Genomic DNA, 21729 nt, shown 5'->3' on the forward strand with positions numbered 1-21729 from the left:
GGGACCCCAGAGGGACCCCCTGGTCCTGCCCCCCAGCCCCAGCACCCCCCCAGCCCCAACCCCAGCCCCCCAGGAGCGATGTGTCTGGGGGGGGGCGTTAAATTACTCCGGTTTATTTATAACAGACCTTCAGCCAGTACAGTACAAAACTTACAGTAGTAGATCTCCATTACACAAATAGGTACTTACAATATCTTACAGATACAAAAAGCTGCTGCGGTAAGAGCTCGGGGGGGTGGGGGTGGGGGGGGAGGTGTTTTTTTTTGTCCAAAAGCGAGTCTAACCTCACAAAAAAGGGGGAAACCGAGACGACAGCAAATCCATCATGAACGCTCTACAAACTGAAAACTCGTCGGGAAAGGAAGGAGCGGCCGTAGCCGGGAGGGGCGGGGTATTGCACATCATCGTTTTGTTCTTCATACATCTGATTAAAAAATATAGATATTTACAGGAGTAAAGCGACCTGGAGGTTTACAAAAATTCCTACATTTGTCTTAGACTCTCTTACGGGTAAAAGAAAAAGAGACGGAAAGAAAAAGGCCGAGCTCGGGGGCGGCCGAGCTCCCGGCTCTGCTTCTGAAGCCCCTTTTGGGGACGGGGGGCACGGTGGGGAGGGGGTGACGGCACCGAGTGCCCCCCCCGAGCCCCCCGAAGCCCCCCAAAGCTGGGGAAGCTTCGTCCCGGGGGGGCTCCGCGGAGCTGTCCCCGTGGTGCCGCCGTCGCCGTCCCGGACACGAACACCACCGACGGAAAAGCAAGAAAAGAGAAGGAAAAAAGAAAAAATAAGAAAAAAAAAAAGAACAAATCGGGGCAACAGGCGTTGCCGACTCGTGAGGTGGTTTTGTTTGTTTTCGTAGAAAAAAGAACAGCCTTTGGTTTCGACCTCAGGAGAGCAGTCTGGCGAGCTGCTGCTGAGCAACCTCGGTGCCTGGGGGAGGCCTCGGCGCCCCCCCCGCTCGCCGTTTTTGGTTATCGCCCCCAAAAACGCAGCTCCCCCCCCCCAGGGCCCCTCGAGCTGGGACGCCGGGGCAGCGAGGAAGAGGAGGGAACCGCAGGGAGAGCGGAGCCTTCGCCCCGGCCCCACCGGGCTCTGGTTTTCCTTCATTTCTCGGAGCGACCCCGAGCCCCCCAGGACGGGGCTGGGCTCGGGGTGGGGGGCCGAAAAAGCCCCCGCCGGGAGGAGGGGGTCCTGGTTTTGCCCCCGCCCCGGTGTTAAACCCATGATGAGCCCCCCCCGGCACCCCCAGGGCAGGAGCAGCCGGAGCAGGGCAGCCCGGGGGGGTTTTAGCACCTAGTGTGAGGTTGGGTCCGGCCACGGGGCCGGGATGGGGTGTTGAGGGGGGGGTGGGGGGTGGGACCAGTCTCAGAAATTCAAGCGAGACTTTTTGGGGGTGGAAAAAGTTATAAAAAGAGAAACTAAGCAGCTCAATAAATAACGGAGGGAGGTGGAGGGAGGGGAAAGCACAAAAAAGTCCGTTAATATTTAAATAACTCCATTTATAAAAAGGCAAATTGTTAAGAGCTCCCCCTCTCCGGGGTTGGTGTTTTTTTTTTTTTTTTTTTTTTAGTTATTGATTATTTTTTTTTTAAATATTTTTGTAGCCAAAGTCAGTGCAAAGGAGTATAAAAGAAAAACCAACAGTTCCATGCCCTAAGGGTGGAGGGGCTGAGCTAGAGACAGAGGAGGAGTGGGGTCGGGCTGGGGGTGGGGGGCTCGGGGTTTTGGGGTTTGGGATTGGGGGGGGTTTAGCCGACTTTATGCTCGCCCCGCACTATGTGGGAGGAGAACTCGTACCGGTCCTGGCTGTGGTAGCCACAGATGTTGCATTCGAAAGGGTCTCTGAAGCCGTGGCAGCCCATGTGGATGGTGAACATGACGTGGTCGAGGAAGAGGATGCGGCAGTGCTCGCACTTGAAGGCCCTGATCTGCTCCCCGTCCTCGTTGACCACGCGCAGGGCGTCTTTGGCTGAGCTGGGCGTGGAGCGGGCGGCCGGGGGCCCCTCCGGCACCTTGGGGTCCTCTTTGGCGTAGGCTGGGCTCTGGCGGCTGCTGGCGCAGTTCCCCGCCGGCAGCTGCGACGTCCGCTCCTCGTGGTTGCTCTCCGTGTCCGTCGAGTCCTGGCAGCCGTTGCTGGGCGAAACGACGCCCGGTTCCCGGCCCCGGTACACCACCTGCACCCCGTCCGCCACGTCCTCGTGCCCCTCGGCGGCTTCCCGGCTCCCCGGCATCTCCAGGCGGCCCGGCAGGGGTTGGACCTGGGTGTAGACGGAGCTGATGACGGGGGTGACCTCCGAGATGCAGTTTGTGGGGGGCAGGCGGAGCGGGCGCAGGTGCTCGCCTCCCATCAGGGACAGGGAGCTGCCGTAGGAGGGGTCCAGGGGGTGGTGGGCCGAGACCATCTCCACGTCCTTCTCGAAGCCGGCGTTCACGTCGAAGGGGAGGTCGGAGAGGGCGAATCGCATCTGCTTCTCCCCTGCGGGAAGGAGACGGCGTCAGAGCGGGTGGGGCGGCCTCGGGGACCCCCTCCCGGTCCTGGTCCCGGTCCCGGTCCCATCCCGTCCCTCCCAGCCCAGGGACAGCCCCGCGGGGATGAAAGGCGCTATGCGAGCGGTAGCGGCGTGCCCAAGTGCAGAGTCTGAGCCCGTGGGGGCCCCAGCAGCCAGGGGGGCTGCTGCTCCTCGCCCTCCTCTCCTGTCTGCCCGGGAAGCAAGGGGGCAGCCCCTTACCCACGAATTTCTGAGGTGTCGATCGTTTCCGTTTGGTGAGGCTGTTCGCCAGCCGGTCAATAAACGTCGGCCGATCGGACGAGGGGTGAAGCAGGGAGTCCGGCACTATCTCCAGGTCTCGCATCTCGTCACCTGGCAAGACAAGGGGAACCCGGTCAGCCAGCAAGCGGGGACGGGGCGAGGGGGACGGGCACCCTGCGGCCCCGGCCGGAGGCTCGAGGCTGCGCCAGGGCGAGAGGAGCCGATGCAAGGGGCTGAAGCACCCTCGCCGCCTCTGCTGCTGCCTCTCCAAGCCGTCCTGGAGGGACCGGCCCCGTTTTGCCGCTGGCGAAGGCGGCTTTTCCCTTCCCGTGCCGTCAGTTCCAGCTCATCTGCTTAGCGCCTCTGCGCGGCCCTACCCGACACACCTCGCCCCAGTCCCGGCGGCTCTGGCGGGATCAGGTCTGGCTCCAGCAGGGTGAGGAGCCAGAAATGCACCGGGTTTGGTCCTGCGCCAGCGCAGCACGCGCAGGAAGCCGTCACCGGGCTCCGTGGAGGAGCAGGAACGCGCTTCCAAGCCGCACGGAGCCTGCCCGCGAGGGTAAATTCCCTACATCACAGCGGTGTAATTGTGCTTTGTTATTTAGGGAAAACATTTGGGGAGTCCTCGCACTAGAATCGTGGGACAGGAGCGTGTCTGCTCAGGGGGTTTGGCCCTGCCTGGCTGCCAGCACGGGGACGGAGAAGGGAGGTGACTCTTTGCACTTGTTCCGACCAACGCACGCATAGCGCCTTTCATCCCACAACCACGGGGGCACGGCCCCAGGGCTCTGGGCTCTCCGCCTCCCCCTTTTCTGCTGGGAAGGACGAGCCCGAAGCAGAGCCCCAGCGGGCAGACACGGCGCTGGGGGCGAGCCCACCCCGTGGTCTCCCACCCCCATTGCCCACCGGGGCTGCCAGACGCCGCGGTACCGACCTTGCTGGCTGGCCAGCGACTGCGGTTCAGTGTTCAGACTCTGCAGGTAGTTGTGGCACCGCTCCTTGTGCTCCTCCAGCGTGCTCTGCTGCTTGTAGCTGCGGCCGCAGTAGTTGCACTTGTAGGGCTTGCCGACTGTGGGGGAGGAGACTGCAAAACACGAAAGCGAGAGCCTGGCCATGAGAACGGAGAAATCGCCGCCGAGCTGCCGCAGCCACCTCACCCCAGAGCCCGGGAAGGGCTGGAAGGGAGTCCGGAGGTGAGGGAAGCTGCAGGCAGGGCAGCTGGTGGCGCAGCGCCCCATCTAGCTGTGCCGTGCAGAAAGGCACCAGCACCAAACCCGCCCTGCTCTGGCACCTCGAGCGCGAGCATTTTTGTCGAAGCCATCAGCAGAGCGCGGGCCCGGGTGCCTCCAGCTCTCCGGCACGCTCAAAACCATTTCCAGAGCCAGGAAGGAGACCCCCACCTCCCGGCACCGAGCCCAGCTTTCCTCCTGGTCACCCCAAAACGGAGGGGCCGAGCCAGGCAGACGACCTGCCTCCTCCTCCAATGCTCCCTGCCAGAGAGCAGGGGAAGATGCACGGCTCCTGACGGATGGAGGCTGTGACAATAAATCAGACCCGCGCCGCTCGGCTGCAGCCAACCACCTCTGACCTGCCTTTTATCTGCGCTCTGCTCCCGCAGACATCAGGGCCGCGGGTTTCTGGCAGCTGCCCGTCCACGTTGCGCAGCGCCGGGTAAAACCCCGACGGCAAAGGCGGCGTTTCGGGAGGGCAGCTGGAAACCCCCCCGGCCTCCTGACCGCCTCCGAGCATTTCTTCGCCCTCCATCCGCCGCTGAGCGCTCGGCCAGCGCCTGGCCGCCGCGCAGAGCCGTGAGAAGCCGCCTGTCAGACGCATTTTCATTCTCGTCTCTCCCCATTTTCTCACTTCTGCCTGCAAATCGCCGCCGCCACCCAAGGTCGGCGGGCAGCCCCGCTGGCTGCCAGACAAAGGAGAGCAGCCGCGACGTGCTGCGGGCCCGGCGCTGCTCCGCGGAGGGCTGAGCACCTTCAGCAGAGGGCCACTCGCAGCCACAAACCACGGCACCTCCCGAGGGGGGAGCAGCAGCAGCTCTGGAAGCTGCCCGCGTTCCCAGCACAACTCGGGGTCACCGTCTGCATGGGGACGGGGAAACGCAGATGCTGACACCGGGGTTTTGTGCCGCTCGCTGGGTGATTGTGAATCGAGCGTGTTAGGGCAGCACCTACGCGGAGAGGGGAGGCATCCTCGAGTGTGTGGCTGGAGGAAGGGGCAAGGATGAGCCCCCCGTGGTGCCAGGAGCAATGCCACGCTCTTCCTCCCCTCTTCCTCCCCACCACGGGACGGGAACAGCAGTCAGGGGCGAGCAGCAGCGCGGTGACGGCCACCTCGGAGCCCTCCAGCCCCCGTGCCCCAGCCGCGCTGCCCGCCCAGACCGGGCTCTTTCTGTTCCCGTCAGCTTTAAGGGTTGTTTTTGCCCTTTTTGCAGCTTGCGGTTTAACCTTTAACTGCCTCTGAAAAGCACCTTCTGGGGCTGCTGGGGAGCGCTCGGTTGCCCCAGCTCCGGCACCCGGATTTGCAGAGGGAGTTGTGGTGCCGCCTGCCCGGCCGAGTCACAGCAGGTCCTGGAGCTGTCGCACGTTTCCCCTCGGAAGCTCCAGGTTGGAAATCGGCTCGGAGGAACCGCTGGCAAGCACAAACCTCCCCTGCCGGCCCTCCCCGTGTGTCACAGAGCCGCCCAGTATTGGTTTACCCCAGTCCCAAGGGAGGCAAGGACACCGCTAGGCTCCAAGCAGAACACCCAAACCTGCGCTAGGAGATGATTCCTCAAACCCCATGCCCCACATGCTGGAGCCTCAGCTCCAAATTCCATCCTCTCTCATTAACCACCTCAGTTTCACCGGTCAGGGTTCAATAAACGTCTCGGTCTCGTTACTCCCCAATGAAACCACGCGACCCCGCGCTCACAACGCCCTCCTGGCAGCCCCACACTCCTGCCCGCAGCACGCGGCGAGCCCCAGGATCGCTCGCTCGGGGGCTGCAGAGAGGGCTGAAAGGCGGAGGGGTCCCCGGGGACGGGCGGCTCGGCTCAGCCGTCCCGGGGGGGCCGCAGCCTCTGATCTATTTCGGAGCCACGCGGCGCGTTTGATCTGGATTTTAATACCTCACTTTTTTTGGACGGCACATCTTCCGAGATGAAAGCCGCCGTGTCCCCCGTGGGGACGGCAGGAGACGCACACGGCTCGGTGAGGGGAGAGGGAGGGGAGAGCCGGCCCCGCCGCCTTCCACCCGGGCAGGGGAACCGCTCGACTTCTGCCTGTGAAATCCACATGAAGCGAAGGTTTTCTCGATAATTAGCTCCAGTAAAGACTAATTGCTGGTTGATATGTTGCGAGGGCTTGTCCCATTTCTGTCTCTCTCGGCTCGAGGACTCGCAGGCACCCTTGCCGTGCCTGGCAGAGGGGAGAGGCTGGGGCAGCCCCGAGCCTGCACCAGGGGCGCTGAGCACCCAGCCCTGGGCACCCTGCGAGGCCGTAGGCAGGGGGCAGGCACAGCCTGGGGGGGATTTCATCCCACAGGGCCCAGGAACGGCCTCGAATCTTGGTGCTAGGCCAGGCTCAGGGTCCCTGGAGGCACGTTCGTTAGCTGGCAGAAAGCCCCTCAAGCTCGTGGCAGGGCTCCGAGCGCGGTCTCGCCGGCCCCACGCATCCTCCCTGCGAGACCTCAGCCCCAGCAGGGCTCAGTCCCCGAACCCACAGCCCACGCTCGCTGCCCTTGGATGGGGAGGCTTTAAATGCACCCAAAAACGACACCCTTCCTAGCGGGACCCCTCCAGAAACCAGGAGCCTTCCAGCTCCAGAGCTGGAGCCCATCCAGCGGAGGGGGCGATTCCCAGCGCCCTCCCCTGCCCCAAACCCCCGCAGAGCCCGTCGGGCGATGCCCAAAGCCCAGCAGCTCCTCCCAGGAGCACACGGCGCTGCCCGAGGAGGAGGAGGGATGGAGCTGACTGCCCCGGGCTCATCCCGTGCGTGGCAGGGAGCTGTCACCGGGGTCTGGCTTTCCTCAGCCTCCGAGCAGGGCAGGAGGAGACGCAGGCGCTCTTTGCTCTCCGGAGTTGATGACAGCAGGGTTTTTGCCTCCAACAACCAGAGCCTTTCTTTTTTTTTTTTTTTTCCCCTTAAAGATAAGGAAGGATTCCAGGGAAAGGATTTCCCTGCCTTTTTGTCCCCATAAACTGGCAAAGCCCCAGGCCGTTAACCTCAGCCCTTCCCCAGGAAGGAACAGACTCTTCCCATCACCTTGGTATCGAAACGCCACCTGCGTTCTGCGCGGGCTGCAGGACTGGGCACGGGACCAAAAGGGTTCTGCACCCAGCAGCAGATTTTTCCCTTTGCAGAGGGGATGTCCAGAGACGACAGAGAGCGGGCGGAAAGCTCCCGCAAAAGCCCCGAGCCTCCTCCCACGCAGGCGCCAGGTGAGAGCAAACAGCCCCGTTCCCAGCCCTGGCACCGCGCTCCGGGGACAAAACTGCTCCAATTTCCCTCCTGCACCTCCAGGAGGGTCCTGGATGTGTAGGGGCGGGGAAATAAATCCCCAGAGAAGCTGTGAAGTGGGAAGATTCAGACAGGAGCTAAAACCCACAGCATCGCATCCTGCGGAAAGGGGCACGGGGCAGAACCCTAAAAAAAATGGGGGCTGCAAGGGGGGAGCGGGCTGTGGGGCTCCGAGCAAGCTGCGATGAGCAGGGGCTCCTCGGAGCAGCCGGTTTTCCCTTAAAGAAAGGGCACGAGACACTCATTTCCATGCGAGGAGGGAGCCGCAGGTGTTCAAAGCCACCGGCAGCACCTCGAAAAGCCCTGGCAGCACCGCAGAAGCGCGCGGGCGCGCAAATCAAGGGCAAGCGATCGCGAGGCAGGGGGGCCGCTGGCGCGCCTCACTCCCACCCGCGGCCCCAGCCAGCTGTTACATCACGGAACCCGAGGGTGAAAACCACATCTCAAATGTCACATTTCTAAAGGACAATGTCAAAACAGCACAAACAAAACCCCTCGGTGCTCGTTTTCGCTGGGGCAGGGCACACCCAAGGGTGGGACCTATCTTGACTCAATAAAATCTATTAAACATTTATCTTTACAAGAAAGAGATGCAATAACCCCCAGGAACTGCTGGCAGGCAGCAGCACGAAGCCTCCCAGGCACCCCCAACAGCCAGCACAGCCCCCAGCCACCTCCCCAAGGCCCGGGCACTGCCCTCGGCCACGCCGCGGGAACCCGCAGGCTGTCAGGAGCTGGGCTCAGCCCCCTGGCTTTGCTCCCTCTCCGCGTGTTCCTCCCCTCCCTCCTCCTCCTCCTCCTTTTCCTCCCCTTCCCATCCACGGCCACCCACCGGAGTGCGTCCGCAGGTGGCCGGTGAGCGCGTCCCGCCGGCGGCAGGCGTAGTTGCAGAAGGGACATTTGAAGGGCTTCTCGCCGGAGTGCAGCTTGATGTGGCGCAGGAGGTTTCCCTTCTGGGTGAAGGAGGCTCCGCACTGGTTGCAGTGGAACGGCCGCTCACCTGCGGGACGGGAGGAGCGCCTGAAACCCTGCTCCAAAACCTTTTGCCGCGGCCCACGGGCGCTCGGCACCCGGTTTCAGGAACCCGCAGCCCCCCTCGAGCCCGTCCCGCCCCGCTCAGATGGCCTCGGGGCCGCCGCTCACCGGTGTGGCTGCGCTTGTGCACCATCAGCACGTTGGGGCCGATGCACACCATGCCGCAGATGTCGCATTTCAGCTTGCCGTTGGGCAGCCGGATGCCACCCGGGGAGTGCGGCTCCTGGCCCGTCCCGTCGCAGTAGCCCAGGGGCTCCGAGAGCGAGTCCTCCACGATCACGCTGTCCTCCTTCTCCAGCATCCGCTCGTCCTGTGACAGCAGCCGGCTGGCTTCCTCATCGCTGTACATCTCCACCTTGATTGAGTTTGCTGCGGGCAGGCAGAAAAGGACAAAGCGCGGTCAGGGCAGGGGGGAAAACCGGAGTTTAAGAGGCTGGGAGCACGGCGTAGGCAAGGCTCACTCCTAAAATAAATGCTGCTGATGCGCTAAGTGCCTTGTTTGTGGCAAACGCGCATCTTCTTGTCCTGTTGACTACTTAAGAACAGACATCGAGCACAGATCACGAGAGGTTATGGGCTGGACAACTTGTTTGCACACCCCAAGGACTGCTGCTTTGCATCCTGCCCTGTAAGGCAACCAACCAAAGAAAAAAAAAAAAAACAACATTTTGTTCCCTGTATTCAAAGACAGAGGGTGAAAGAAAAAGCACTTGTGCTGTTCGAGTACTTCAGAGGAAGCAGAAGACACCAGATTTTGACACTGAGGCAGTAAAGACTCAACATTTACTGGCAGAGAGCGCCCAGCACGAGTCTCCTAGAGCCGGCAAATCCCCTCTCACTAGAGCAAACCTCCTGTTCCGAGCTCCCATCTCTGCCTAAAGACCTGGGATCCGTCAGGGATTTACACGGAGAACACAGACACAAAGAGGACAGTGGCAAGCGAGCACGCAGCCACCTGCAGAGCCTTTGGCCACCAGGAGCCCCCGAGCGCTCGGGTGACAAAGCAGGGAACTGGGCAGGGGCAATGCCAGCCCCCGGGGACAGGTCCCACAGCCACGGGCTGGAGGTGGCCCCACGCAGCCACCCCGGGGCGCTTCTGACCCCGCAGCAGCAGCGAGGCCAAGGGGAATGGTGCTGGGAGGCGCAGGAGAACCGCGTCCAGCACCTGCTTGCTGCGGGCCGGAGCCCGAGGAGCACCCGGGGACGGCGCCGCGCCGCAGCAGGGCCCCTCCTGCCGCTACCTTTCCTTCCTCCTGCGGCACCGGGGTGGCTGCGCCAGCCGTGACCTACATTCCCGGCCGCTCCGACGCGTAGTGGAATGCCACAAATCAAACCAGCCCCCAGAGGACGGCTGCTGGACGGCGACGGCTCCGCGCGGGCAGGGCGCAGGGAGGGGAGGACAGCTCCTCTCCTCCGTCCCGACGCCGCGTTTCAGCCGCCGTGCCCTCGGCGAGGAGCTGCCTGCTCGGAGAGCGAGCCCTTAACCGATCGGATCGGGAAGTTTCCTCCCTCCCCGAGCGCGGGAGGGAATCCCCCGGGAGGCTCCGGGACGGCCGCTACCTGCTCCCCTCGCGCTGGTCCCGGCAGGCCGGAGGCTGGCGGTGGTGCGGGAGAGAAACCGAATCCAGGTCACCCACATGGCAATGCACTGAGCCCGCAGGCTTAAACAAAATATTTACAGAATCCCTTGAAATATCAGATTCTTATTTCTTCCATTTAAAGCAGGAGGCTCTTCCCAATCCCTTAAGAGGAGAACTGTGGGGGCTGGAGGAAGCTGAACTTTATATACACAAAGGAGACTTCTGCTGCCTGGAGGGAAGGAGATTACGGCGTCCAAGCTGCCTGGTGGAGACAGGCGTGAGAACCAAGCAGCCCAAGCACAACCGCACAGAAATCCCAGAAGCTTCCAGATCCGATGCTGATGCGACCCCTGGGGCTTGTTCAGCTCTTTGTGGGAGGCAGAGGGCTCGCACCCGCGGCTCGGGGCGCACGGGAGGTTGGCTCCACGCCGCAGAGCCCCGCGGGGGTTCAGGAGACCCTCGGTAAGATCCCAGCTGCCGAACCAGCCGCGGGGTTTGACCTTTAAAGGCGGAGGGGGCCCTGAACCAACTCCAGCACCGGCTGAGGCGGGGATGATCCTTCCCGGTGGGCTCGGCGTTGCTTACTGGGAGGCCGCGTGATCACCGGCGTGCCAGCACCGTCGCCGTTGCTGTCTCCGTCTCGGGGAGCCCTCCTGCACCCCCAGGGGCAACCGGGGGCCCGTTCGGCGAGGGAAAGGCCCCTTCGCGCTGCCCCCGGCGCAGCGGGGCCCCGGCTCTTCCTCGGAGCTAGGTACGGCTTCGTGAGCGGGGATTAGCGAGGAGCAGCAGCATGGAAGTGATTCATCCGAGACCGCGGGGAGTTTATTGCAGGGTGAGGAGCCCAGGAATTCTGGCACACGCTGCCCTCCTTCCCCTGCTGCCCGCAGACAATGCTGCCTTCCCGGAGAGGCTCTCAGCAACGGCAGCTATGCGGACACCCCGCTTTGGCAACCAGAGGAGCTCGCAGGCCGGCTGCCGAGCCACTGGCCAAAGCCACCGCTGGCTGCAGCCCGGGAGGAGGCTCCGCAGCTGAAGCATTCCTGGGGGAAGCAGAACTTTTTCTTTCTTTCTTTGTTGGCCGGTGCCACCACGCTCCGCTGGGAGCATCCAGGAGCCCCAGCGCAAACGGACGCCTCCGTGCACAAACACGAAGTGAAAAGCTCCTCTCTCGGTGGCAGGAGCTGCCTGGATGAGTTGACGTTTGCTGCACTTTGATTTTCTTTTTCTTTTTTTTTTTTTTTTTTTTTTCCCCATTCCCCCAGGGACTTATTTTTTTTCCTGGGCAAAGAAGGGAGGCCAACTATTGTTCTGTAATTCTCCTTTCAGAACCAATGCAGAGTCCGGTCTCGCTGGAGAGAAGTCTCTGCTGGCAGAACAGGTTATATAATATTCTTGCTCCTCTGGGGCACGATGCTTGCTGGATGAACCAGCTGTGAAGTCAAGTCAGATCAGAGGCAATACCATCACTAGCATCCTGCTGTTAAAGGGGAAGGGTTCGTTATTGTCCCTTCAGCCAGTCCACGTGCTCGATTCCTTTTGCTTCTGATGGAGCGAAAAGGCTGCCTTATCTCTCTCTCAACGGTTCTCTGCGGAAAATCTGAGATTTAATTTCTTCGCAGGGCTTCGAAGCGTTTTTATAGGGCAAATGCAAAATAAATAGTAAGCAATAAAAGGGGAAAAAATGGGAACAGAGGTAATTTGCATTACCCCTTCCGAAAACTTGCTGTGTTTTTTTTTTTTTTTAATCCTGGTTCAGAACGAGCCACCCTGTAACGCCGGGACCGAACCGAGACGTCCCAGCCACCGAGCGCTGGGAGAGCATGTGGATAAACCCCGGGGGAGCCCCTCTGCTACGGAAAAGCAAGGCGCAATTATCTGCTAGGAGCTGGGAGAGAGGGGAGATCAAAGCAGTGCCAGTCTTCAGGCATTAGCGAGTCAGCGGGTAGAGCCGCCCGGCCCTCGCTCCTGCACACAGAGCACGATTCAAAGCGGGACTTGCCAACTTATCTCGTCTCAGCGCTCCTTCTCCTCGTGCGTCAACACTACTTAGCAGCACGCAGGGCTCATGGAAACTTGACTGGTGCCCTGAGAAGGCTGCGATGTAAATAGCCTCTCTCCAGGCTCGGTCTCTGTCAGCCCTGCTGGACTCACCCGCAGAAACATCCCATTTCCCACCAGCGTGCCAGGAATAACGAGGGACAGACCGGGACAGCTCTGCAGTCAGACCTATTTTACTGAGGGCGGCTCTTAAATATAATCTAAAAACCAGTTTCATTCACTTTAGAAAAAAAAAAAAAAAAAAAAAAGAGAGAGAGAATTCAGTCAGCAGACAGGGAAGGAGAAGAAACCCGTCCCAGAGGGCAGCCAGAATTATGTCAGGCCTGGGGACACCACGGGCTGCTCACCGCGGGGCCGGTGTACTCACCACTGAGCGAGCGGCTCGGGGAGGAGTGTTGGCTGTTGGGCGTGCTCACCGCGGGTCCCACGATGGCCGAGCTGAATTCCTTCTCCAGAGAGGAATCCCCGCTGCCTTTGGGAACAGGGAGGAGGGGGAGAGACGTGAGCGAGGCCCGAGGCTGCCCTGCTTTGCCCTCACCCGGCTGAGACCCCTTCCCCCAGCCCCCTTCCCACCCCTTGGGCAGGGGCTGTGGGCGCACAGGACCCTTCAGGACCCCTCGGCCACAGACACAACCATCGGCGCGTGCCTGGAGCCAGGCCCCTGCCCGTTCACGCTGCGAACACGGCGGCAACGCTGCCCGCAAGGAGCTGCCACCACCCCCCCACCCCCCCCGTGGCCCCGGCCGCGCTGCACGAACGGGGAGGGCAAAGCGCTTCGTGATGAAAAGTGCAGAAGCTCCACGGTCTCCGGCGGCACAGCTGGGAATGTTATTTCTGAAGGCTCACGTCTGGAGCAGCTCCCTCGGTGCGCTCCGAGCCCAGCTCATCCCATCGCCTGGTGATTGTGGGGCCGCGGAGCTCGTCAGCCCCGCTGGGCACGGGGAGCACTGGGGGCAAACGCCCGCGGGCAGGCAGCCACCGTGCCCCTTCGCACACCCCAGGGCACCCTTTGGGGACGTTTTCCCTCCTCCCGGGGTTGTGGTGGCTTCGAGTGGGGCTGCTGCCGGCCGGTCCAAGCCACGAGCACCCCAAAGGGAGGCGAGACGAGGTTAGGAGACCGCTGAACAAGGAGCCCTGCTGAGAACGGCCCCGCGCTGGTCGCAGGGGAACGGGGCACATCCTGCAGCCCGATCCCCCAGCAGCTGCTCCGGGTGGGGACCGAGCCTCTCGGAGGGGTTTTGGTGCCGCACATCGGGAGCTGCGCCCCGAGCACACCTCATCAGACGCCTCCAGGGGGGCTCGGGCGCTCCCCTTCCCTCTCTCCCTGCCTGCACAAGAGACTCGAGACCCCCACGGGCACCCAGCGCCCACCCCTGCGCCCCTTCCCCGCTGCGTACGCCGAGAGCGAGCGGAATCAGCGCCGGGTTAGGCCGGGATCCTTCCCCTGCTCCCGTTCCACTCGCGTTATTCCACCTTGCCGGAGAGCCCCCGAGCGTTTCCGCAGCCAACTCCTTGGAAACAGCGGCGGCCGCGCGTGCATGTCGGCGCCTCCCTGGCAGGGAGGACGCGGCCGCTCACCTTCCAGGAAGAGCCGATTCCTGGAAGCCAGGGACGCGGCCGGGGCTTTACAGGCAGGCGGCACGGCGAGCGGGAAGCCGGGCTGCGCCGCTCGGGCTCAGGACCCCAAATGTCACCCAGAGGGGCCCCCGGTGCCCACAGAGCGGCGCCGCCCCCAACGCCAGGCTCCGCAGCCTCCTGCCGCTTGGGCTCCGACCCCCCTGTGTCGGTGGGGGTGCCAAGGTGGGGTCCCCAGCCCCAAAAATGGGGTGATGATTTCCCCCTGAGCCTCGTGGGATGCGCAGCTCCCTGCTCCGAGCTCAGCTTTCACCCAGCTCCCTCCTCCAGATCCCAAAGCGGCTCCTGAAGGGCAGCACCAGGGGACAACCGAGCTGATCACAGCACTCAGCCCTCCCCAAAACCGGGGCTGAGCCCACCAGGACGCCCCTCATCCTGCTGACAGCCCCCCCGGTGCCAAAGCTGTGCCGTGGGGCCAGGAACCTCCTCGCCCCGTGGCAGAAAACCGGCCGCATCCTGCCCCACGTGCAGCAATTAAACCACAGGTTTTAGGGGTGCTGACCCCACAGCAGGGGACGGGGCTCTCCCGGGGTTTGGCACTGGGACCCCAATCACGGGGAGGCTCCTGAGGGAGAGGTGTGACTGCGGTGCCTGCGTTCAGCAGCAATTCCCCTCTCTGACGACCTCTCAGGCTCCAGAAACGCCGGGGCCGCGTCCCCTTTGCTCCAAGAAGTAGGGGAAGGCTGCACGTGGTGTGTGAGGCGGGCTGGCTGCCCGGCCACAGCCCAGTTCTCCGAGGAGCTTCGAGGGCTCGGCCCCGTTCTCAGGCACCGGGGACACGCGGCAGAGCCAGGAGGGCGAGGGGCAGCGGCACACGGGGGGCTCTCGCCCACCTCCACCCCACTCCTGCCCCTCTGTGTAAAGCCTCTGCCTCCACCAGAGCCCTCTCACAACGGGGTTATTTTCTGTAAAGGACTGAAACCAGGAGAAAAAAAAAAAAAAAAACAAAAAACAACACAAACCCAATTTCACCTTCTTTAAGAATTTCCGGGCTTTCGGTTACCTCGCTACTTGACAAACGTCAACTTTTATTTTTTTATTTTTTTTATTTAAGAGAGCTCGTTTAATTAAACGTATTTCGCAGAAACAAGTTTCGAGAGCTCTGCTGTTCGTTTCCTCCAGTCGCTTCAGCCCCACAGCTCAGCAACCGAAAAACCAGCTCATTAGCAGACCCCGGCCCTAATGAGCGGCTGATCATCACCAGGACCACCCCAGCCCCATGAGGCCAGGCCTGGGGGCACCCTGCTTTTGGGCCAGGTGAACAAGGGCTGTTGGGGGAAAAAAAAAAAAGATCTGAGCCCGGTGGGGATGGCCCATGGGGCTCTCTTCTCCTCACCTCTCACCCATCCTGCAACCGGTCCCATCCCCTCCAAGCCCCACGAGCCGCTCAGAACTCGAACCCCAGCACTTCCAGCCCCGGGGAGGGACGCAGGTTCTGTCCAGAAAGGCTTCTCCTGCCGCCTCCTTTCTGGGCTGCCAGGAGCGCAGGGAAGGGGGCAGCTCGCCCACAAAGCTCCCAAGGGAAAAGCAAAGCCGGAGCTCTGCCAGCGGCACGGCACCGAGCTCACCCACGCGCATCCGAGCCCTGTGCAAGCACCGGGGGGATGCGGCTCTGCTCGGTGGAGATCAGAGACAAGTGAGCTGGGCAGCCCCCCGGCACAGGAGGGGAAGCATTTCCTAACTTAACGGAGGTATCCCAGAGACCAAAAACCCCAGTGAATAGCAGCAGGAGCAGCTCTGAGGAGAGCCAAGCGCCAAACCCGAGCGTGGACCCTCCGGGGACCGGGGAAAATCTTCACAGAAAGGTGAGGGTGAACTGTGGGACGGGCAGGACCCGAGGTGATTTATGCAGCCGGGCGTTGTGCAAAGTCCCTGTGTGGTTCTGTTAAGGCCCAGCCACCGCTCGTTAGAGCAGCCGGGGTTCTCCCTCCCTCATAATGCTCCTCAGCTGCTCACCTCCATCCTCACCGAGCGATCCATCCCCGCGTCCTCCTGCCTCTCAGGGACCCGCGGGCTGCTGCTGGCTGCACAACTTCTGGACCCGCATCGGGCCGTACGCTAACCCCACACATCCCAGCACAGCCTGGCGCACCGAGGGGATGGCACGCTGCAAGCAGCAATCCTGCCGGGGCACCAAACCCCAAAAAGCCCCCCCAAATCCCTAAAAGCCCCTCCAAACCCCACCAAAGCAGCTTTTGCTTTCCTAGGCAAGGCACAGCTGAGACCACCTGCAACACTCAAGACCCCCGCACGCTCCTGAGCTGGGCACAGGAGTGGGAAGTGGGGGCAAAGCCCTCGGATGCCCCGGCCCCAGGACTGCGCCCTCAGCCCTGGAAATTTCCTTCCTGCCCAGCTTGAATCTCACCTCCAGCCTCGTGCCGGCTCAATGACAGCGCCCCAACAGCAGACACACACACACAGGCACACGTTCAGCACGAGGGCTGGCCAGCCACGACTCTGCAGTCAGCTGTTTGTTACACCACGGGCACTGGCACGTCCCGGACACCCAACGGCACGCGCCGGCCACGGCTCTTCAGCGCCACAGCACAGCCTGGGGCAAAGCAACCAGGCCAGCTTACAGCCAGAGGGCAAAACCCAGCGCCTTAAAACATTAGCAAGCCCAAAGAAGTGGCAAATGCCGCGATCAGACGTACCAGATATGTAGGATCGGCCATTACAGTCTTCTATATCCATCCTTAAGGTACTTTGCTGAAAGAGAAAGCAGAGCTGAGTCAGGGCTTGCCTCCGGAGGCGCCTCGGGTGCTCTTCCTCCCACCGAGTGGCCTCTCGCAGCAGCCACCTCGCTCTCCCCGAGCTCCTCCAGCAAAGCTTCACCACCAGGACGATACCACCATCCCCTCCGACCTCTCACCAGCCCCGACGGGGCTCGCTCCGAGCCAAACCCGTGCAACACACGCCTGGCCAGATGGACAAACAGCCACGGGGCAGTTTGCACGGACATCTCCCTTCTCCCTCGCCTGCAGGGAGCAGCCACTGGGCACCCAGGTGCCTGCAACAGGGAGATGAAGCCTCAGACGTGGGGATCACCGAGCATTTGGCTTCATTTTGTCACCGAGAGCAGCGAGGTTGGGGGCAGCGAGGCTGCACGGCCGCACGCGGCGCTCCGCCGAGCAGCACCCACAGCCCCTCCGAAGGCTGCGCTAAAATAAAAGGGAAATCTGCCTTGTGTTTTGTTGCTCGGCACCCCACGGAGATAATGAACGTTTTATACATCCAGACGGCTCGTGTTCGCCAATTACCTCGGCTGCTTAAACAACACAACGGGCGCAGTTTTAAGAACACGAGCCTCGCCGGTTAGCGCTCGCGGTAACTGGCAGCTGACACGTCCCGAAGCGGAGCGTTCGCTGCCGAGAACGATTAAAAAACGCGGTAATTTGCAGAGAGGAATCGTCCCCCAAAAAAAGAGGAATAACGGCGACGCGAGGAGAGGAGCAGCACAAACTCCTCAGGCCCCGCAGAGGGCCGGTAAGGGCGCGGAGCCTTTCCCAGGGAGCTCAAAGCCTCCTCCAAGGGGGAAGGAATTGGTCGCCCCTCTCGCATGGAGCCCCGTAAAAGTCGAATTTTAACCACGACTGCTTCTCACAACAGCCTCGGCTAATTAACCCCCGGGCCTGGCTGCTCGTTCTGTGTTAATTAGGAATAAGAGGCTCTTGCCATGCTGCCCTGTGCCCATCCCGGCAGCACCCAGCGCGGCGGCTCCATGGCACCGGCCCCGCTCAGGGCTTCAGAGCTCCGCTTCCGACCCCTCGGTGAGGTTGCTCCAGGTGGGATGTCCCCCCCGAGCTGCTCGGTCGCTGTGGTTTCAGGTGCATCCTGCAGTTTTCTCTCTGCCGACCCCGTAATTCTGCTCCTCTGCAGCTAGGCACACGCTCAGAGATCCGTCTGCTTTGCACAAAGGGCAGGCAACATGATAAGAAAAATCAATTTGATTTACAAAGCCCTTGCTCTCTTCTGTTCCGCAGCCAGAACGCACTAAATTAAAAAGCAGGACCTGGTGCCCAGCGACCACCCTGAGGATGAGCCTCGGCGGAGGTTTGCAGGACGCGGGGGACCGCGCCGCGTCGCCCCCGAGCCCCCTGTTCCTGCCAGCGGGCAGCCCTGGGGACCCGGGCAGCGAGGAGTTGGTCTGAGAAATTAATTTCCCTCCGAGTAATCAGCTGATAATCAGCCGAACGCAACCGAGTTAAGGAGCAGGTTCTGCAACTCCTGCTCCCTACCCACGCGAGCGGTCCCATTAAGGTTACGGCCGGCGAACGGCCCCGTGCCCGTTGCTCCGGGAGCCTTCCCCCTTGGAAAAGCGCCCCAGGAGGGCTGGGAAGCCAGGGGGGGACCCCACACCCCACCCGGGTGGAAAGCTGGGCACGAAGCCTTGCTGCCCGCAGACTTCTCCAGGAACTGGAGCAGCTCGGCGCCCTCCTCCCTGCCGAAACGGGGACTTTTCCCCAAGTGGCCACGCTCAAGGAAAAAAAAAAATGAAATAAAATCCTCAGAACTAGCCCAGTTTAAAATAAAACCACCCTCTGTCTCTGCACAAAGCAATTTGCAAACACCCTTCGTGCTGGCAGAGAGGGGAGACACCAACAGCAGTGGAGGCACCGGGGCTCTGCTCACTGTGCCAGCACCTGGTGCTGCAGGAGACCCTCGGAGCCCCCCAAGGGAGCCAGGCAGAGCCCGCTGCCACCCTTCGATTCCTCCCTCGAGCCACCTCCGAACACCCAGGACAAGCCCCGAGCACTGGGATCAGCACCCGAGCAGTGGGGCCAACACAAACCCTGCCCGGAGCCGTGTTGAGGGGCCCAGGGCTCAGCCCCGGTAACGTCCCGGCACCCACGGCGAGGAGGAGGAGGAGGAGGAAGGCGCAGGGCGAGCACCTCAAAGCCTTCCCTCGGGGTCAGGATGAGTAAGCACGGTAAAGGTCCCCGCCGTTTCGTCTCCCAAAGCCTTGTTTCCACCGGCGGCGGCCGATTTTCCAACATGAGGGCTTTTTTTCCACCTTCGCTGCAAGCAGAAGCACGCCGAACGAACCGGCTGCTCAAAAAAAAACTTTAAAAAAAATAAAAGAGGGAAAAGTTGGTGTCGTTGGAGAGGCTTCAAAGCCCAGCGGCCGGGCGGTGGCAGAGCCCTGGTGGCAGCGGTGGCCCCGCGGCCAGCAGCAAACCGGCCAGGAGCAGGGCTCTGCGGCGTGTTTTATCCATTAGAAAGCAGCTCCCATTGTTTCCGTGTTTTGGAATTTATCATTCGGGAAGATGAAGTGTCACTGCTGAAAAAAAAAAACCCTACGGATTTCACGCGGTCCTCTGCCTGGAAGGGCGGCCGCCGGCAGCCTCCTGAGGCTGGCGAGACCCCGAGTCCCCTCGGGTGTTTACACCGGCACGAAGCAACGCCGCCCGGCACCGGGAACGTCTGGGTGATGCTTTAGGGACGGGAAGGAAAACTTCACGGACCCCAAAACCAAACCACTCACACCACTCTGCCCCCCGGCACCCCGATGGGGGGATCAGAGCAGGAGCCGAGCAGCACAGCGGCGATTCCTGCCCTAGGTGAGACCAGCACCTGCTAAAACAGGAGGGAGAGGAAAAAACCCCTCTGAGGATCCAAACCTCGGATCCACGATCAAAACGAGGGCCAGCAGCCCGCACCAAGCACATCTCCGCTCAAAGATGCTCCTTTTTTATTTGCTTTTTTCTAATTTTCACCACACAGGAGAAGCTCCTCCCGTGCTGGAAGTGCTCCTGAGGCCAACGGGACGGGACGCGCAGCGTGCCTGGCCACCGACACGATTTGGTTTGATGGGAACAGCAGCACGGAGCAGCACGGTGAGGAATCGCTGGGCTTAAACACGCTCCCGGGGCCCAGCGACTCCGACGAAGTTTGAATTCAGAGCCAACCCAGGGCCAGCTTTTCCCACCTCTTTGTTCAGCATCTCAATCCGTGTCGTGCCCTCCAGGTACCGCCGCAACGCGAATAAATAACCGCCACCAACAGCCCGGCCGAGCCTGCCAGAGATGAAAGGGCGAGCCGCGTCTCCTCTGACTCCCCTGGCAGCAAAAGGGGGGAGAAAAAAGTTCCTTCTGCAGCACCTGCTCCAGCCGACGGGCAGAAATCTTCCTGCGGACCCCAGGAGGGAGGCACAAACAGGAGCTGAGTGTCTGAGCGTTGCTGTTCCACGGCCCAACAGCACGAGGGGAGCTCGCCGATGGTTACACGGCACCGACCCGCCGGGGGCAGGAGGGGAGGCGTCCTCGTGGTGCTGTGCCCCGTGCCCCATCTCCTCCTGATGCCTTCGTGGGGTCTCTGGAGTCCTTTTCAGCTCTTGGAAGCCCGGTGCCGGCCCTGCCCCATGGCCGGGGGAGCCGAGGCGCACACGGAGCCCTGCAGGGCCCCGGGGGACACGGGCGCACGTCACTGCCCCGGGAGCTGATCCCACAGCTGCGAGTGGGGAACAAGCAACGGGGCTGGGGTCTCTGTGAGCCCCCGCTGCCCAGCCGAGGGGGGCAAAACCCAGCAGCAGAATGGATGCAGCACAAGGATGCGTACAAGCGGGACGGGTTGGGAACTCACAACACAGGAGGCGTTGAGACATGGAATGAAGTCGGGGAGCACCCGGGGAGCACCCAGGGAGCACCCCAGGGCTCGGGGGAGCCGTACAGGAGGACGAGGGCACCGCAACCCCAGCGGGAGCGTGGTTGGGGAGCAGCAGCAGCAGCGCTCAGGGCAATTGGGAAGCAAACCAAGGAGGGACCCCACGGCACAACCACCCGAAGGGACCGGGATGGGTCCGCGGGGCAGCCGGGGGGGCTCTGTCTGGCACCGGGGGGGCCACACACGGGTGTGCTGCTCGGAGCGCTGCGTCCCACTGTCCCGCCGTCCCGGTGTGCCACCTCCTCGCCCCGTCCCGCCCGCAAGCGGCGCGTTACAAAACCGCTCCCCACGCGCCCGGCGCTCCAAAAAACCGCTACGAGGCTCGGGGGGGGGGGGGGGGGGGGGAGGGAGCAGCTCCCAAAAGCTGCACCGGGAAAGGGGGGAACAGAACGGGGGGGGAGACCCCAGCCCCAGCCCCAACCCCAACCACCCCAACCCCAACCGACTCCGGGAGCGCTCCCCAAGCCCCCGCAGCAGCCGGTGGCCCCCACCCCGGGCCGGGGGCTGCTCATTGTTCACGGGTGGCCCCCCCGGCCCGGCACCGGGATGAGGCTGAAGATGAGGAGGAGGAGGAGGAGGAGGAGGAGGAGGAGGAGGAGGAGGAGGAGGAGGAGGAGGAGGAGGCAGCCCCGGTGCCCGCAGCCCCCCCCATGAGCCCCGGTACCGGCGGCTGCACCCCCGGGTGGCCCCCCCCGGCCCCATCCCGGGAAAACGGCACCGTAGGGCTGGGGGGGGAGGACGACCCCCCAAAAAAGCACCCCCAAAAGCCCCCTAACCCCCCGCCCCACGTTTCCTTGAGCCTCACGACCGGGACCGGGACCGGGACCGGGACCGGGACCCCCCCCTCGGTGCCGGGACCCCCACCAGGTACCGGGATCCCCCCCCCGGTTCCCACTCCCCCCCGGTGCCGGGACCCCCCCGGGGCCCCCCCTCATCCCCAGTCCCCCCCCATTCCCTCACACCCCCCCGGTACCCCCCGGTTCCCCCCCGTCCCCCCCTATCCCCCCCCGTTTCCCCCCCCCCCTCCTCACCGGCAGGGCTCGGGGCGGCCCCCCCCGACCCGTGCGCGACGGGGGGGGGGGCTCAGCAGCAGCAGCAGCAGCAGCGGGGACGGGGGGGGAAGGGAGGACGGGAGGGGGGGGTTACGGGGAAGGGGGGGGGGGGGGGGGCTCAGCGGCCCGGTGGCGGCGGCGGCGGCGGCTCCATCGGCGGCGGCTTCACCTGAGGAGGGCCCGGGCCCCCCCGGCGGCCCCGAGCCACTTCCGGCCCCCGCGCGCAGCCAGGCCGAGCAGCCGAGCGCCGAGCAGCCGGGGAGGGGGGGGGGGGAGAGGGAGGGGGGTGAGGGGGGGGGGCGGTGGAGTGAGGGGGGGGGGAGGCGGGGGGCGGCCGGAGCGGGGCCGGCAGCGGGGGGCTCAGCCGAGCGCCGAGAGCATCGATTGGGAACGGGGGGGCAGGGGGAGGAATCGATCGCCGAGAGGCAGCGAGCATCGATGGGTGAGGAT

The 21729-nt window shown here is 62.9% G+C and overlaps 2 protein-coding genes across 5 annotated transcripts in view; both read right to left on the reverse strand.

The window, feature by feature from the left end:
- The window catches only part of ERBB3 (erb-b2 receptor tyrosine kinase 3), a 39823-nt gene extending 18203 nt beyond the window's left edge, over positions 1 to 21620 (reverse strand). For both annotated transcript variants that reach the window (XM_082781290.1, XM_082781289.1), the window contains exon 1: positions 21615 to 21620. The gene's annotated coding sequence lies outside the window, so the exon portion shown is untranslated. The remainder of the gene's footprint in view (positions 1 to 21614) is intronic.
- On the reverse strand, positions 104 to 21367 carry IKZF4 (IKAROS family zinc finger 4). 3 transcript variants are annotated; one of them, XM_082781323.1, is made up of 9 exons: positions 21259 to 21364; positions 16219 to 16273; positions 12297 to 12401; positions 8400 to 8660; positions 8089 to 8256; positions 3683 to 3832; positions 2728 to 2859; positions 1796 to 2474; positions 104 to 424 (listed from the first exon to the last, which is right to left on the reverse strand). In XM_082781323.1, the coding sequence occupies exons 2-9, from the start codon at positions 16256 to 16258 to the stop codon at positions 286 to 288; spliced, it is 1674 nt and encodes a 557-aa protein (XP_082637449.1). In that variant the 5' UTR covers positions 16259 to 16273; positions 21259 to 21364; the 3' UTR covers positions 104 to 285. The 3 variants fall into 3 exon arrangements, with proteins under 3 accessions (XP_082637449.1, XP_082637451.1, XP_082637450.1); XM_082781325.1 differs by lacking the exon at positions 2728 to 2859 and having other exon boundaries at positions 21259 to 21367; XM_082781324.1 differs by having other exon boundaries at positions 284 to 2474; positions 21259 to 21363.
- Positions 21621 to 21729: the final 109 nt, after the last annotated feature.

The sequence above is a fragment of the Aythya marila genome, assembly GCF_965140915.1.
Source record: "Aythya marila genome assembly, chromosome: 30".
Taxonomy (NCBI): domain Eukaryota; kingdom Metazoa; phylum Chordata; class Aves; order Anseriformes; family Anatidae; genus Aythya; species Aythya marila.

Excerpts from the sequence above, each read along its gene's own strand:
- IKZF4 (XM_082781323.1), bottom strand. The coding sequence starts at position 16,258 with ATGGATATAGAAGACTGTAATGGCCGATCCTACATATCTG. Across the intron at positions 3,833-8,088 it reads CCACCTGCGGACGCACTCCG|TCTCCTCCCCCACAGTCGGC; the intron begins GTGGGTGGCCGT and ends CGTGTTTTGCAG. Across the intron at positions 2,860-3,682 it reads GTCGCTGGCCAGCCAGCAAG|GTGACGAGATGCGAGACCTG; the intron begins GTCGGTACCGCG and ends TTGTCTTGCCAG.